Source organism: Rhinolophus hipposideros (genome assembly GCF_964194185.1).
Source record: "Rhinolophus hipposideros genome assembly, chromosome: 13".
In the NCBI taxonomy this organism is placed as follows: domain Eukaryota; kingdom Metazoa; phylum Chordata; class Mammalia; order Chiroptera; family Rhinolophidae; genus Rhinolophus; species Rhinolophus hipposideros.
In genome coordinates this window covers 1,326,250-1,344,085 of record NC_138059.1, presented here as the reverse complement: position 1 = coordinate 1,344,085, position 17,836 = coordinate 1,326,250, and the positions used below count along the sequence as shown (strand labels likewise).

Here is a 17,836-nt window from a genome sequence, read left to right as displayed (position 1 = left end):
GGGGGAGTGCATGGATGGGTGGATGGGTGGGTGGGTGGGTAGATGGCTGTGGCCTATCAGTTAAGAGAGGTGTAGTCTTGGTCACATAGCCAACCACTCTCAGAGCCTCACTGTCCTCCTCTGTGGAATGGGACTAGCACTACCTGCCCTCTCCAGGTCACCGGTGGGCAGGACGCAAGGAGCTAAGGGCAGGGCTGAGCCCCACGAGGAAGCCCTCCTCTTCTACAGGCACGATGCTTCTTCAGTGGCGAATTCCAAGGCATCAGGAATCACCGGGGTAGAAAATGTCCACCCCACGGACAACCGGCCCAAAGCTTCAGGGTGCAGCCAGCACCTAGCATGGGGCTCTTGCTGGGGAGGCTGGCCAGGTGCCCGCATGGACACAGGGCAGCTCAGGAGCGCCACGATGGCCGGACACGTACTGAGACGTGACAAGGGACAGGTGCGGGCCTGGCATTGGCAAGCACTGGTCCCCTAGGGGTTCCTGCCGTGGGGCTGGCCATCAGTGCTTGTTACTCACAGGACAGCTGGGGGTCCCCAACGGCTCGGTGTGCCCACAGCAAAGGTGGTGGGAGAAAGAGGGCTGGGGGTGGGTCCAAACAGCCCCTGCCATGCGCCGTAGGGCCTCCTCCCCAGGGGCACCCATAGAACAGAGCAGGGCAGGGGACGTGGAAGGCAAGGCTGGGTGACAATAGGACAGATAGAGAAGGCCCACAGGTCCCAGCACAGTGTTCAGTGTGACTCCACACAGGGTGCTTGCTCAGCTCTGCCCAAGCACCCAAGCCTCCCTGGGGCCAGGCAGCCCCAGGAGCCACCTCTGGGCCAGTCAGGCTTAGCATGGAGGCATCTGGAGAGGGGCTAAGACCGCTCCAATGGATGTAACACCAGGAGGGGACACAGTCTCAGCTGCAGCCTATGCCCCTCGGAGCATGTTTGGGCCACCACCAGCCCCTGCCCCAGGCAGGATGGCTCAGGCTCCAAGAAGTGGTGTGAGCAGCCCAGGGTACCCGAACAAGGAGGTGGCCAAGGAGACGGGGCTCGGACGCAGCCTCGGGCTCCCCCTCGGTGACCCCACCCCACGCCAGGCCCAGGGTGGCCTGAACACGGAGCTGCCTCCGGCCCTGCCTCCTACAGAGACCCAGGGAGCCAGCCGTCACAGAGCCTTTCCGCCGATTGCTGAGCCTTGTCCCAGACCAGAGCAGGCCTCTGGGGATCCCAAAAGGAATGCCCAGTGGGACCCCTGCAGGGGCAGAATCAAACCACAAAGCCCCACTCCACCCATCCTGTGTGTCCCCACCTGCAGCCTGCTGTGCACATGGCTCAGCTCCCGGCCCACAGGGTGTTCACAAGTACACAGTTCCCACTGGTGAGCTTTGGTGTGTGGCAGACACGTTGGGGACAGTTGGTGAGGCAAAAAGTGTACAAGTGGACACATGCCCGGCCACCTGAGAGCATGCTGTGTGGAGGTGTGTCCACACGGGCGTCACAGGCACCCCTGGGCTTCCCTGTGCGGGCACAGCGTGGACGCCCCGAGTGAGCCCAGCCTCTGGCTCTGAGCACACGCCCAGTGGCCCTCAGGTGTGCAAGGTGTGTGTGGCCCAGGCAGCTGCTGGCTGGTATGTGCACAGGCCACATGTGAGTGGGCAAAGCGCATACCGCTATACACACACGTGCACACAGGTACACACTCACAGGCTGTCCCGCAGCTCCTGCGTGTCACTCGGCGTCCCCAGGGACTGCAGGCTCTGCTCCAAGGAGGTCACTGTCAAGACACGAGGGACAGGCATAAGGAGCAGAGGCCCTCTGCCAGGTGCTGCCCAGGCTCCAGGGTGCGTGCCCTCCTGCTGGGAGCCCAGAGACATGGGGGCCAGGACCTGGGAGACCATCGGAGTGACCGTGTGCCTGCCAGGCCAAGACGCCAAGGCTGCACAGTGCCCGGGGCCTCACGGCGGGCCCAGCACGGCCCCACACTCATCGCTCATACCCCCAGCACAGCCCCCAGGTAGGCCCTTTCCCCAGCTGTCCTGGGACAGGCCCCAGGCCCTCCAGTCTGGGGAGGGGGCTTCTCTCCTCTCCTGGTCAGCGCTCTTACTGACCTGACAGTTCTCAGAGCTCAGGGGAAAACACTCACCCTCACCCAAAAGGTGCAGCAAGTCCCTTCCTCCCGTCCCCAGGCCTGCAGGAGCTGAGGACTCGCCCCGACCTGCAGCCTGCCGGCCCTACCAGCCTGAGGGAGGCTCTCACAAGCTCCTGCCCCACGGGGACTTGTCCAGGTCACACAGGGGGTGCAATGGGGGCAGAGGAGTGGAGCTGAGGGGCCACCTGCCGCAGGAAGCAGCACTGTTCAGAGCAGCCAGGGACACGCTGACCCACCTGCCCTCCCATCCTGAAACACCTGCGCCCAACCTTCGAGGAAGTCTGATTGGGGGTGGGGAGGCCATGGGCACACCTCCACCCGTGTCCCCTCAACCTCCCACAGTGCACTTGGTGGCCCACGTCCGCCAGACGGGCACAGACGCACCGTTAGAGTTGATTCGGAAGACATTGGCCGATGTCCCCTGGAACAGCTCCTGGAGGTCGCTCAGGTCCACCTGGGTGGCTGCAAGCACAGGGAGAGAGAAGGACACAGTCACCGCGCTGCCTGCGGGCCCAGCGCACAGAGCGCTCCGGCAGCTCCCGGGCTGCGAGGCTGTCGTCTCTGCTTCCTGACTCAGCCCCGTTGGGTCGAGCAGAGGGTCAGAGATGGAACACGGGGCCCACCTGCCCCGGCAGCACTCAGAAGCCACAGGAAAGAAAGGAAAGCAAGGGGGCAGCTCCCGAGAACGGCCAGACAGCAGCACCATCCACCCGGCAACCCGACTCCCGGGCGCCCTCCAGAGAAACGAGAGGAAGGCCCACAAGGAAGCCACACACGTGCTCAAAGCCACAGGCAAACACAAGCACCTGCGCATCAGTAACAACGAAGTTGGGTCCATCCCCACCACTCAGACACGGAAGGGAGCAGCACTGACCCGGCTGAGTGCCCGCCAGTGACAGGAGCCAGACGCAGAGGCCACGCGTCATCGGGTTCCACTCACACTAAGCGTCCAGGTCCAGAGGACACCCACGGGACAGAACACAGACTCCCAGTCACCAGGGCAGGCACACTGGGAATGACTGCTAATGCATGTGGGGTTTCTTTTGGGGGGTGATAGAATGTTCTGGAATTAGTGGTGACGACTGCACACGACTGCGGATGTACTGAAAACCACTGAACTGTACACTTTAGGATGGTTAAAATGGTGAATTTTTAAATGTGTGAATTTTACCTTCACTCAAAAAACCATTCAGAACGTTTTGCGGGCACTGCCACATCCTGGCAAGGGCAGTGACGCTTGCACAGAGCGGCCACTACAGAAAGGTCTACTGTCCCAGACACTGGGCACCTGCCAACCCACGGCCCAGCAGTGCCCTGGGTACATAGGCAGGGACACACACACACACACACACACACACACGTCCACAAGAAGCTCGTATCACACACGTGTCCACAAGCTCATGTCACACACACGTCCACAAGAAGCTCGTATCACACACGTGTCCACAAGCTCATGTCACACACACGTCCACAAGAAGCTCACGTCACACGCTTGTGTCACACATGCGTCCACATGAAGCGCGTGTAAGACGTGTATGGTGGCTTCATTCTCCAAACCTGGAGAGGGAGCCGCTGTCCAGGGGCAGGACCCACAGGCACAGGGCCCCTCACGCAACAGAGCCAGGAGAGGAGCAACACGCAACCCAGCGGGCCTCGAGAGCCTCGCGCCAAGGAAAGCAGCCAAACCCCAGAGCACACTCAGGAGGACCCAATTTATATGACATTGCAGAACAGACAATAGAAACCTATGGTGCCCCTGGCTGGGGGAACGGCTGGGGTGAGGGCTATCTGCACCCCTGGACGGGGCATGTCACCAGTTAGACACATTGGTCAGAACCCCCTAAAAGACACTGTGCCATCAGTGGCTGCGGCCAGCCTGAGCGGTAGGGACAGCGCCCTCGTGGCCCAGAAAGGCAAAGCCTCCGAGGTGTCCGGTCTGGCTGCTGGCCACGGGCAGATGCCTGGGCTCCTAGGCAGAGCCCCTGCAAGCCGCCTGTGGAGGCCCCGCCTCTGGACGGAAGCAGCGGGTGGGCCAGCCTGTCAACAGCAGCAGGTGCGGTCGCTATGACGGCCACTGTGGGTTTGGTAAACACCTAGAGCCACCGTGTGCTGGCACCAAAACCAGGGCTGGGGCGGGGGTGGACCTACAGGGAGGGAAGGAGGAAATGTGCCGATATTTTAGACGAGGACACCAAGCAGGTCAGGCCCAGGAGCAAGAACGGGGCCAGGCCACGATCAGGTCCAACCCCTTTCCCCACCGAGGGGAGGTGCGTGGGGGGCCTGATGCCTTAGCAGGAAAGAATGCCCCAGGGTGCTGGCCGAGGCCCATGGACACTACGAGCTGTCCCCTCAGACTCAGTGTCTCCTTGTCCTGAGTGCCTGGCCACACAGCTGCAGAGGGAACCTCCCAGCCTCCTCTGCAGCCAAGAGAGCCACGTGACTAAATTCTCAGGCCTGGACTTTGAGAAGTGAACGGCATGTTTTCCCTTGTATTTTCAAAAGAAATGGGCAGCCTGTGCCTCTGACCCGGCCCCACCTGGCAGGTGATGGGGAGTGACCCCCTCCACCAGCAGGTGAAGGTGGCGCAGTTGGAGGAACCGAGGCAGGACGGCCGCGTGAGGGAGACGGGGCTCCATCTGCTGCAGCCGCTGAACCTCTCCGTACCCAGCACGCAAACCACCCACATTAAGGAAGGGCTGGACGCCTGACAGGCACTGTCTCGGCAACCATCGCGCTGTGAGGCCCGCGAAGGCTCAGCTGAACTCTGCCATGTAGTCATCCGTGAGCCGCCACAGACGCTCCCGTCTCACAACTCACGGTGGCCACTGTGTGACGGGCAGATGGGCAGTGAGACACTTTCTGCAGAAATGTCAGTCCAGCCTGTGCATCCAGCCCTGGTGACAAATGACAGGGCTTGGATGTGGGCAGAGAAGGAAATCAGAGGGCTCAGGGAAAGAGCTGACAGAATGGCAGACAGGCTGAACGTGACGGGGGCTAAGAAAGAGGGCAGATGGCTGGTGTCCTCATGGCGTCCTGTGTCCATCATGCCCAGGTGTCTGGTCAGCCGACCGGGATGGAAGGGGCTGTTCACCACCACAGGAAACGCAGAGGAGAAACAGGCATGGTGGGGAGAGACGAAGGGTCAAGGTGTGCGAGCGGCGCCTCTGGGTCAGGGGAGTAAAGGTGCCCAGTGCCGGCTGTGGGCAGTGTGGGGTGGACGCTCGGGTCAGAGGTACACGATGGAAACAGGAATCTGGGGGCCAACAGTACAGAGAAATTATGACCAAAACCATAAGCCATGTTCTCATGAAAGCATGTGTAGCACTAGAGAATACGTCAGCTTCTGTCATAAGCAGATGGGGCCCAGGATCACCGCCCCACAAACAGCTAAAACCTGGGTGAAAGACAGGAAGCAGTGGGCTGAGGATGGGTGACCCTTGGTACAGTTGGCCATCCTGCAAGAACAGACCTAAATCGCCCATCTTTTCCTGTAGCAAGTCCAGCCGGCGGAGCAAGAAGGAGGGACCAGCATGGGGCCGGCATGTCTGGGTCGGGACAGGGATACCAGGGTCTACTGAGCTGCAGCAAGCAGCTCCCAGGGGCAGAAGGAGCTTCAGGAACCTCACCCGGTCCCCTTGGCCTCCGGCCAAATACATGTCTGTGTGTGCACAAGGAGACCCCACTTGGCGGAGAAGAGGGTGACTTTCGAGGAAAGGACAACCAGGGAGCTCTGAGCGAGTCCTCCACAGTCACACAGGGTTGGGGATCAATGGAGGTCCCACGAGGAGCGTGGAAGAGACCTCACTGAGCACCAAGGGCACCGAGCAGTGACCGCAAAGGGTCACATCCTAGGAGCTGAATTTGGGTTAGGGTTAGGGTTAGACGTGCCATAAAAGATTTCTGCAACAAGCATTGAAAAAAATCAAAGTGACCCACAAGTAACTTAACTGCCCTTAGAACAAAGTCTGATTCTCCTCAAAGGAAAATCATCAAATGCAGCATGAAAGGATACAAAATTCACAATTAAAACTTACTCGACATACAAAAAAGTGGGGAAATGTGACCCCTCACCCCAAGGAAAATCAGTCAACAGAATATCAGACCCAGAAATGACAGAGGCGAAGGAACTCACAGAGAGGAGCACCGACAAAAGCTGTAACCACTCAGGGTGCAGACGAGTAAGGGGCAAGACGGACGGCCCGGGTGCTGCTGAAAATACGAAGTTCAGCACCTGACGTGACTCTTCTCTGCTTGGGATCAGCAGCCCATTGGACACCGAAGATAAAGGATCCTGTGAACTTGAGGACAAGCCACAGAAGCCAAACAAAATGAAACAGAGAGGAAAAGACCAGCCAGGTGACAGGCGCAGGGCCCTCGCACAGGCAGAGCCGCAGAAGGTCTTGGTCTCAAGAACCAAGGACTAAACGCATCCAAATTTTACGCAACTACAAACTGAGAGTTCCAGGCATTCCAGTAAGTCCCAAGCAGAATACACATTAAAAATAAAAAGCCCAAGACACATTATAGTCAAAATTGCAGAAAACCTGTGATAAAGAAGAAACTTATCTAAAAGGGGCAAGAAAAATATGCCCATTACCATGCAGAAGATGAAGAAAAAAGGCTTCATCCTTCCATCAGAAACCATGGAAGCCAAAAGACATACAATGACATCTTTAAAGGACTGAGAGAAAGGGAAAAAAAACTTTCATCCAGAATTCTCTACCCAGTGGAAAAAGATTTCAAAAATAGAGGCAAAATAAAGATTTATTTTAGACAAAAAAGCTGAGAGAATCTGTTCCAACCAGATGCGCACTACAGGAAATGTTTTTAAAAAGTCCGTCAGGTCGAAAGAAACAATAAAAGGAAACTTGGATCCACATAAAGAACTGAAGAATGCCAGGACGGTAAGTACGAAGACAAATGAAAAAGGCATTTTGTCGCATTTTTAATTTGTTTAAAAGACGATTATTAAAACAAAACCAATAACGTGTTGTTACTAATGCGTGCTATAGCAAACCTACAAAAACAACCTCAAGGACGAGAAGGGGAAATGGAAGTCAGCTAACTGCCGTAGGGTTTGCATATCATACTCAAAATAATACAATATATTTGCAGGTAGACTGTAAAAAGCTAGACATATAAACTCTAAAGCAACCGGTAAAAATCAATACAAATAGGTATAGGTCATAAGCCAACAGTGGAAGCAAAGTGCAATACTCAATTACTCTCAAAAAAGGAAGGAGGAGAGAAAGAAAAAGAAAAAGAGAACAGAGGGAAATATAGCTAGCGAATATCAAGACGGGAGATAAGCTTTCAAATATTGGTATTTTCACTAAAGATAAATGACCTAAATCTGAGTCGTCCTACACAGTCCCCTTGTGGCTAGTGGCTACCACACCAGTGTGCAGGTTAGAAAACATGCCCATCGTCACCAAAAGTTCTGGTGACGGCACTGCTGGACCATTCCAGTCCAAAGCAGAGATGGTCAGATGGGAGCAAAAGCAAACTCCACCACACACTGAATACAAGAAACCCACTTGACATGCAAAATCAAGTACAGCTTATGAATAAAAGGATTGGAAAATATGTAAATAGTCATCACGAGAAAGCTGGACTGACTATACTAATATCAGCGCAGAATTCAGAACACCACAGATAACTAGGGAGGGGGAAAAGGACATTTTTAAATGATAAAGCGGCCAACCAATGAAGAAGACAAAACACTCCTAAACACACACGCTCCCAACATCACAGCTTGAAAACACATGAAGCAGAAACTGAGAGAATTGAAAGGAGAAACAGACAAATCCGCAATTACAGTCAGAGTCGTCCACATGTCTCTCCGTGGTTAGTAGAACAAGTCAACAGAAAATCAGGGAGGGTATGCAGACTCTAACGCACTATAGATTAACGTGACCTGTATGACAATAGGACACTCCACCCAGAAACAACTGAATACACATTCCTGTCAAGTGCCCATGGAAGACACGATATTCCAGAACATAAAGCAAGTCTCGATATATTTATAATAGCTGAAACCACGCAAAACATATTCTCTGACCACAGCAGAATTAAACTAGAAATCAATAGCAGCAAGATATCTGGAAAGAGTGAAAATTATTTGAAAATTAAACAATATACTCCTAAATAACCATCAGCAAAAGAAGGTATCACAGAGGAAGCTAGAAAATATTTTTTAACTGAATGAAGCCACAATATATGCAAATTTGTATAAGTAAAGCAGTGCCCAGAGGAAAATTTATAGCAATAAACACTTATATTAGAAAGGTCTCAAGGCAACGATCTGACAAGAGCAAATTTACCCCCAAAGAAGACAGAAGAAAGAAAATAACACAGATGAGCAGAAATCAATTATATCGAAGATGGAAAAAACAGAAAAGTAATGAAACCAAATCTGGCTCTTTGAAATAACAAAACTGATACACTGATTAGAACAAAATAGACAGGACACAAATTAGCGATGTTGGGAATGAGCGACCTCACTACCGACCCTGCAGGCACTGGGTTATGGCTACAGTTCTGCAGGTTAGGAACAACTTCACGCAGATCAATCTGACAACTTAAACGAATGAAATGGGTAAGCTCCTTGAAAAACACAAAGGATCAAGGCTCTCTCGAGAAGAAACAGAAGCACAGAGAGCATTCTAACATTAACGAAATTGTAGCTCAAAATCTTCCCACAGTGAAAACACCAGGCTCAGATGGTGCTGTGTTGAATTCTGCCAAATATTTAAGGGAAGAATAATACCAATTCTACACAGACTCCCTTAGAAAACAGAGGAGGGAATGATTCCCAAATCATTTCAACTTACTTTAGAGTCATTGGAATCAAGACCGTGTGGAGCTGAATAAGCAGGGACACAGATGAGCAGAACGGCCACAACCCAGGTGAGCGTAGTCTGCCGGCTCTAGACAGAGGCTGGAGGGTAATTCAGGAGAAATGTCTCAGAACAATTAGCCACCGATGCTCAACCCAAAATTACCCAAACTCAAGCATTAGCCGACAGGGATCACAGCCTGAAACGGAGAAGCTGAAACTGTAAAACCCCAAACAGCAATGACCTTGGAGCCTCAGTCGGAGTACAAGGAGCGAAACCAGCAGAGAAAACACTGATAACATTAAAACATACAACTTCTGACCTTCCAAAAAGACACAGTTAAGAAAATAAAAGACGAGGTGGCCGGTTAGTAGGTTAGAGCCTGGTGCTGGCAGCATCAAGGTTGCCGGTTCGATCCCCGCGTGGGCCACTGTGAGCTGCGCCCTCCTTAAAAAAAAAAAAAGACAAGCAGGAGGCGAGAGAAATGGTTTATAATACAGGTACCTGACCAGTCCTTGTACCCAGAATCCAGATGGAGCCCACGGAACGCAGTGAGGCCAACGGCAGATACAGGACGACGGCAGATGTGAACATACGCCCCCCCCCGCAAGACGGACGCACGGCAGTAAGTGCAGGACGAGGCACTCGGCGTCAGGAAACTGCACGCTGATACCGTGACGGGGTCCCAGGCCACAGCACCCACCGGACAGCCACCCAGAGACTGCCCGCGGGGCACTGTGGGAGCTGACCGGGCACCAACACTCTGGAGACCAGTTTGGCAGTTTCTTTTAAAGTTAAACTTATTCTCCGCATGTGACCAGCAGTTTGACTGTTAGGGATTTATCAAACCCCCCTAAAAAGTGACAGCACTGCCCACGCAGCTATCACGCACAGCTATCCACGGTGGATAGCTCAACCAAAAACTGGCAGCAAGGCGACTGCTGTCACAGTGGACGGGACACGGACTATGGACACCCAGCCCCGAGCAGGAAAGAATATACTTACTGACACAGGAGACAGATACCGCAGGCTGCGGACAGAGGCAGAACCGCAAAAGAACCATACTACGGAATTCCACGCAGGGGAAACGACCCACAGGGGCGAACGTGGGGTGCAGGACGTGAGTGCCAGGAGGGGTGAGGGAGAGATGGAGGTATGGGGGGCTGTCTAAGTCCCCAGTGGCTCTTCACTCAATTCCCTGGGGGGACGGTATGGCCTGGCACATCTCACTGAGTCAGGCCCTTACGTGACGTACCATATTGCACATAAATCACTCTTGGAGAGAGGCATGACCTGGGTCCCACACGAGGGTTCAGCCGCCCTCCCGCCTCCACCCCCAGACACCACCACACAGCCTGGTTTGCCAGTGCCAACGCCTAGGGGTCCTCTTAGGGAGGCACCTGAGCAGGCCCTCTGCCCCCCCAGGGCAGGGTGGTCTTCCCCAGGGCAAGGGCAGTGGCTCTCCACCTTTCCCTCCGCACAATGAGTTCCAGAACAATCTGTGAGCAAAGAAACATGCCGGGAGGAAGGCGGAGAGGGGTGCCTCTCATTCTGCAGGCCCTCCACACTCACCCCGAAAAGGCAGAGGAAAACCCATTTCAGAGATTCTTCTCCCCCTAAAACTTCATTCGCACTCGGTAAAGTAAAATAACAAAACAGCAGAGCTTATCAGGGCTTTTCTCGGGACCATCCCGCCTTGCGTCCATTGTGAGCAGAGACAATGGGACTTTCTAACAGGACCAGAGAGGAGTGCGTCCACTGTGCCAGCCTCGCGTCTCCGCCGTCTCACTGCGGCGCTGCCGCCTTATCTGCCCGCTGCAGAGAGAAATTAAGACTTCCAATACGCTGGTGGCCGTTGTCGGGTTACAGGCTCTGTGGGCCACCGGGTGTCCTAGCGCCTGCAGCAGCAGCAGGCCTGGCCAGCTGGTCAGCGGGAGCGGACCTCGCAGGAACCCACACGACACTCCTGGGTCAGCACAGAGCCCCTTGGCTGCAGACTCTGCCCCCAGCCCACCTGCACATACGCTGGTAAAGGCTGACCCAGCCAGGCAGCTCCCCATGAGTGGGGCAGGGGTGCACCCCACTCTGTGGGGTGGGTGACAGCAGTATCCTTCACGGGCTCATGGGGGTACACCCAGCACGGCACTCACACAGATGTGGACAGCTCGGAGTGCTCAGAGGACGGGTGGGGGCAGCTGGCCTGCGCCCTGCTGTGGGCACTGGAGGAGAAGCCAGGGAAGGGCTGGGACAGACAGGGACAGTGCTGCATCTCAGGAGACGACCCCACTGCACCGCAGACCGGAGCTGCGGCCGGGGCGGGGCGGGGAGGAGGGCAGGCTCCTACCCCTGAAGGTGCCCTGGTGAGGGGGTCTACTGAGGCCACTCAGGCTGACTGGCCATCTCTGCCACGAAGACGGTGGGGGGCTTGGAGGCACCGCCAGGGACCCCATTTCTCTGTTCTAGACCAATGCTCCTGCAAAGTGCTCCGGGACAGAAAGGCTCTGTCGTCAGATCCAAGTGTGGGCCCGGCTACAGGGAGGGAGTCCCCAGTGAGAAGCAGCAGCCAGGAGTCCACGGGGGGCCTGCCGCTCCCACATGGTGGCCAAATACGGACATTCACTCAGTGACCCCAGGAACACGAGTGCATGGCCAGTAACACGGGAGGGAAGGTTAACCTTCGCAGACTGCGTGGAGAGGGCATGTTTGGATAATAGCCACAAAGCGGACATCTGGGCTCCGCGGGCCACTCCACAGGGGGGCTGCTTCGGCCCCCACCACTGCACGAGGGCCCAGGGCCATACGCTCCCACGGGTGAGAGTGGCTGGAAGTGAAACGGCAGAGGGCAGGGTCCTCACCCTGGGAGGCGGTGCCCTTAGCTAAATGCAGGGCACCCCAACCCACGTGGGCTGGCTTCAGAGAAGGGCACAAAGCCCGGGCTGGCTGCTGGCCAAACACGTGCGCTTCTTCCGCTTTGTTTTAAAGTTCTTTGTGTATTTTCTGGCTCTGTTTCAAGGTCAAAGAGTAGGTAAGGAATCAGAAATGCCCACGGACGTAACTCCAGCACCTTCCTGGGACGGAGGCTCACACACATGACCCACACACACCCTGAAGCCCCACCTCCGACTCCCTCTCCTGTCTCTAACTCGTGGTGTTTCATCAGCGGCCCCTGCATCATGGCCTGGACCTCTCGTCCCTACTACCCTATCGCTCTACGGATCTCAGAACAGCACAAGCGAGGGCTCCAAGGACGCAGAGAACACTGACAGAGGGCAGCTACACAAGAGAATAACCTCCAGGGACCCCGCCCCCCACGCATGTCTGGGGCGCCTGAACAGGGTGACAGACTAGACAGAGGTCTCCTGGGAAGGAGTGGCAGGGGGTTCTCGCTGGTGACCAGTAAACACCAGCCCTGGCAGGTGTGGGTGAGACTCAAGGAAAGGACAGCAGTGGGGGACTAGGAGAGAGGCAGCCCCTGGCCCAGGAGCCTGACGCCCTCCAGCCCTTGCCCTTTGACCCCAAGCCAAAGGGCGTGAGCCTGGGGTTCAGGACAGAGGCTAGGGGAGCAGAGGCCTGGGACGCAGGACCAGACAAGAGGCAGAGCAAGGAGCACCCCTCCTTCCTGCCGTCTCCCCCAGCACTGCCTTCCCCATCAATGCCATGACCACTCAGCTACTCACCAGCAAGCTTGCACCCAGCCCTCCTGGGGCCCCGGGCACAGCCACCCCTACCATCCTCATCAGTCCCCAACTCTAACGGTGCCACAAGGCCCCCAAGCCTGTGAGGTGGCAGGAGGGCTTCTCCACGTGACAGCCAGAGGTCAAGGAGCCCAGAACCCCATGTCAGCAGCCCTGTGTCCCTTAGCCCCTGGGTAACCACAATATCACGACGACGCCTGACCCACTGGGGCGCCTGTCCTCACCCAACGCAGCGCAAAAGGCAAGGCCCTGGGCTGAACAGTGGCTTCCAGCATAACAGGCTCTAGCATGACAGGCAGCGGGTGGTCCCCACGACTGCGGGAAGGAGCCCCACCCTGACTCCTGGCACTCACACTCCCGACGTGAGACAACCAGCCCCCAGCCACCTCCTGTGTGAGGGCAGCCTGCTGGCTCTGGGGGCTGCCACCTGTGCCCGTCTCTCCTGGGGGCCGAGCAGGGGGGCCGTGCCATGCAGACACAACACACCCGCTGTGGAGGGGCTGCCCACTCAGAACGTCTCCCAGCCACCACTGATTCCGCTGTGCCAGCACCGGCTCAGTCCTCGCTGCACGCTGACTGGGCACGAGAGCAGACGTGGGCCAGCATCTGGAGGGGAGCGGTGGCCACGTGCAGCAGCCCCTGCTCCCCGGCCAGTCCCAGGTGGTGTGACCTGTCTGGGCAGCTTCCAGGCAGAACAGAGACCTGAGGCGCTAGCAGCGGGAATGCACGACGCCTCCTCCTCCCGCTCACGGCTGCGGCTGTGATGGCCTCCCAGCAGCCCTGCAGCCCTCAGGGCTGCTGGGAGCATTCGCGGTCCCCGGCAAGGGGACCGGGCGTTCCAACCCACAGGTCACGAAGCCGGCTCAGAAAGTCAGCACAAGCGCTTTATTTAATGGGAAGGACAGGACAGCATAGGCCAGGCAGGGCAGGAGAGACATGGCAGGGCGTGCAGGAAGCGCAAGGCCTGGCACCGTTTGTAAGCCCTGTATGTCAGCTGTGCGTGCACACAATGTATTTACTGTCGTCATGGTAGTACTAGCACGAGGTGACCTGGAGAATAGAGCTGTGCCCTGTCTGTCCCGCCAGCTCTCGCTCCGTGATGGGTGAGGGACGGGCCAAGGCAGAGCTGAGGGGAAGTGAAATCGCATGAAGCGGCTGGGGGCTTACAGCAATGGCGTGTGCGGGATGGACAGACGGGCGAGTGCAGGAGCGAGCGGCCAAGAAGGACACAGGACGATGCAGAGGCCAAGCTGGGGGAGGGAGAGGGGAGCGGCCCTGTGCGGGGGGAGGAGCAGCTGCAGCGGGCGAGCCGCCAGCAGGGTCTCGGCCCTCGGCCGCCTGTGGGTGACCTGGGGCTGGACTCACCTCTGGGCGGCTGCAGGCCCAGGGCCCCAGCGGGCAGCACTTGGCAGGAGAAGGTCTTGGCCACTGCCTGCTCCACGGGCGTGAGAGCCAGGGCTGGGGGCTGGCCGGAGCCAGGGCTGGGGGCCGCCCTGCGCAGGTCGCCCAGCTTGCGCCGCACGACGGCTCGCAGGTCCCGCCACTTGTGCTTGAGGTCCACAACGTCGCGGCGGCAGTAGCCCAGGGCGTTGACGGCCTGCAGGATACGGCTCCACACGCGGTACCTGCGGGTGGGCTCCGCCTTCAGCAGCCCCGAGCCGAACAGCAGCTGGTGGTGCTTGCTGACCTTGGTCACCAGCACCTCTGTCTCCTGGGGGCAGAAGTTGGGCTTCCTCTTCTTGGCCCGGGAGGCGCTGGAGGCCGCCATCCGGCCATGGGCCCCGGCAGCCAAGTCCTTCCTCGGGCTGGCGGTGGGCGGCGAGCTGGGCTCTGGCGTCCCTTGGCCTTCGGGGGCAACCCCTGGCCCTGGAAAGGCACCAAAAGGTGGGTGTTTAAGGCCTGGGCCGTGAGGGTGGGACAGCGGCTCCCAGGTGCCTCCGATTCAGGACACTGCTGCCTGCTCCCGGCCTCCGCCCCGCCTGCTGAGCGTCCAGAGGCCTGGGTCCAAGTCCTAGCCCGCTGCGGCCTGGCTGCGCGGCATCCAACAAGGCACTTCACTTCCGACCACAGTGTCCATCAAAATGGGCCAGCCCTGGCCCTGCCTGCCTCCCACAGCCACTGTAAGGGACAAAGGAGCAAGACAGGCACGGTGGCTGTCCCTGTCTGCAGGGAGAAGGCACTCTGGGGCCAGGGCCGAGCTGGCTCCTATGACGTCCCTTGCCTGGGGCCAGCCCTCACCAGTGACATACATGCCAGAGGCCACAGCCAAGCACCCCTCAGGAGCGCTGCTCACACCTTCCTGCTGCCCAGCTGCGTGAGTCCTGGCCTCAGAGCCAGAGGGCAGGCAGGTGGCGATGGCCGGGTCTGCAGAGGCCCTCTCCCCTTTCCTCCTAAAGCAAGCACCAAGGACCTCAGCCTCCACTGCCAGCCCGCTCTGCAAGGAGAACCCAAGCTCAGGGGCGCAGGGGCCATGGGAGCCAGTCGCGACCCCGGGCATGAGCAGCCCCGCACTCTCCAATCTGCAGGGCCAGGCCTCATGCCTGGAGCCCAAAGGACCATGACAACTTGGTGACAGCCCTCGTGCCCCACCGGTCCAGCCCCACCCCACCATCTGCAGTACATGGGAAGGGAAAGGCTAGTGGGGGTGGGTGGAGACAGGCCAGACCCCTGCTGCAGCTTCTCCCCAGGCTCCCCAGGCCTGAGCCCTGGGCTTCTGAACCGGCTCCCACCCACTGCCCCTCCCTCCTCAGTGCTCTGTATCTCAGGGGGCCTTCCCCGGGACCCCCAGACCCAGCATCCCAGTGGAAGTACCTCGCTTCCTGGCCCTCAGGCCTCTGGGAGCGCCCGCCGGCCCCAGGTCACCTTCCCCGTCCTTGCCCACACAGGGGTCCTGCGGGTTGTTCTCTGGCGACGGGCAGGGGAAATGGCGGATTCCATACTCTGTCCAACATTTAGCGCATTCTACAGACAGCAAGGGACAGTCACGGTTACGCCCAGCCTACCCGCGGAGCAGCTCCAGGCACGGCTGGTGGAGCAAGTCCCCCACACAGGACTGCAGGCACCCCGGGCCCTCAGAGTATCCACACAGAGAGGCTCCACTCAGGGCCACAGCCTCCAGGAAGCCCTCCCTGACTGCCACACCCTCCAGAATGCCACCTTTTGCTGAAAGCCAGCATGGAGCTCAAAACTTGAGATGTGCTGGATCTTTCTCTGTACCACAGTCCTTCTGAAAGGTGATTCAAACCAGAGCAGGCCCTCAGGCGTGGGCCTTTGCCAGGAGTCACCTGTCTGTGACAAAATGGAGAACAAGGCTTTTCTTGGAAGGTGTATTGAAATTTGAAGTTGCCACAACACCCCTAGCATGGGATTGTTCTGCCGTATTTTATAAAAACATTGTTCCGCGTACACTGGAAGTGAAAATAAAAGCAGAAACCTGCTCCGCCTGACACACAGCTGCAGAGCTGGGGAGCAGCCCTGGGGGAGGGGGTCCAATCTCCCTCCCAGGAAAGGGCCCGCCACTTTCCCCTCTTTCCGAATAGCATGGAGAGGAGGCTCCGGGAAGGGACTCCCCCCAGACACCCTTGCTAGACGCCCTGAAGGTAGAAAGTACTCAGGCCCCCAAACTCCACCCTAGCAACTGTTGCCCAGACAGCAGTCTGTAAGGAGGAGGCCCAGCTTTGCAGGTACCTGGTGATAGGGTCACCATCTGCTCAGGGCCCCCCAGAACCCCTGCTGCAAGGACAAGAAGGCCACAGGCCCCCTGGCAGCTCACACTGCCACCAAACGGGCATGTGGTCACCGGAAATCCAGGCCTTTCACACCTGCCCCTGGTGACTCCACATGGTCCATCCAGACCCTTATGGAGGAGCCCATCTGGTCTGCCCTCTGGAATCACATGACCCTGAACTTTGGGGGTGGGGGTTGCCCAGGGACAGTCACTGTTTGTTTCTGATTGTTAGGACAATACACACAGTTCCAGGAGAATACTTCAGGGCAGACAATTAGGAGATAACAATAAAGACCATGGCATCCAGAGGGGACACTGCCCACAGTGGGGGCGGTGACATGGCCCTGTCTGCCGTTCACCACGTCGGTCATCACATCGGACGTGGACAGAGGCCATCAGCCTCCTTCCACAACTGTCCTCACGGCGGCATCACCCTCACCACGACGGCACTCACTCCACTGTCCCCTAGCCGGGTGGTGACAGCATTTCAGAATTCTCCCTCACAAGTCACGCTGCAGCCAACACCGGTGCCTACTTCTCTGATGGTTTCCGCACAGTCCAAGAAGAGGCGGGACTGGGCGAAGGGAGGCTGGCGGGTCCAGAGGCAGGAGGAGCCCTCGGCCGCCCTCCTGAGTGGGCCGGCTCCACGCAGCCTGGCCGTGAGCTAATGTAACTCTCTTCTCACGCACTGTGGGCCACCATGTTTCTTGTCTCCTCAGACCTGGCCCATCAGGACGAGATTTCTGGGTTTTCCTCCCATTTACGTGAGCTCTTTATGCATTAATAGTCCTGCAGGGGGCTTTCGTAATGGCATTGACCACAAAGAGGCCACCCGAAGCTCTGCATGATTACCCAGGGCCGCGTGTACCCCAGGGCTTGGTGCACAGCCGGCACTGGAGAGCCTTCCCCAGTCACCCCACAGAGAGGAGGGGAAGGAACCAGCGTCCCAGAAGCAGCCCCATCTCAACAACTGTCAACAAATGGGGACAATGCAGATTCCTTTCTGATAGAAATGCAGTTAAGTTACAAACCATTTCTAAAAGACAACTAGAAAAAAATACACAAGTTTTTTTAAATGATCGATACCATTCTAAATGAATCCTGGGTCAAAGAACAAATCATAATGGAAATAAGAAAATACTTGGCCCACTGGCTCAGTCGGTTAGAGCGCGAGCTCTGAACAACAGGGTCGCCGGTTCCACTCCCACATGGGCCGGTGAGCTTTACCCTCCACAACTAGATTAAGGACAACTGCTTGGAGCTGATGGGCCCTGGAGAAGCTCACTGTCCCCCCACATTCCCCAATTAAAAATAATTTTTTTAAAGGAAAGTAATAAAAATATGAGCAGAAATCAATCATGTTGTAAAACTAATATATAATAGAAGGGATCAAGAAAGTCAAGTCAGTTCTTCGGAGAGGCTTATAAAATGTCCACCT

The 17,836-nt window shown here is 57.1% G+C and overlaps 1 protein-coding gene across 9 annotated transcripts in view; it reads right to left on the bottom strand.

Moving 5' to 3' along the window:
* TSNARE1 (t-SNARE domain containing 1) overlaps positions 1 to 17,836 on the bottom strand; it is a 70,106-nt gene that overhangs the window by 24,178 nt on the left and 28,092 nt on the right. For 7 of the 9 annotated variants that reach the window (XM_081070638.1, XM_081070633.1, XM_081070639.1 and 4 more), the window contains exons 3-6: positions 15,483 to 15,632; positions 14,037 to 14,537; positions 2,522 to 2,599; positions 1,693 to 1,762 (exon numbers count right to left, since the gene is read on the bottom strand). In XM_081070638.1, coding sequence (XP_080926764.1) covers positions 1,693 to 1,762; positions 2,522 to 2,599; positions 14,037 to 14,537; positions 15,483 to 15,632 — 799 coding nt within the window. Of the gene's footprint in view, positions 1 to 1,692; positions 1,763 to 2,521; positions 2,600 to 14,036; positions 14,538 to 15,482; positions 15,633 to 15,827; positions 15,933 to 17,836 lie in introns of those variants that run through there. The other 2 variants (XM_081070641.1, XM_081070640.1) reach the window with 2 other exon arrangements.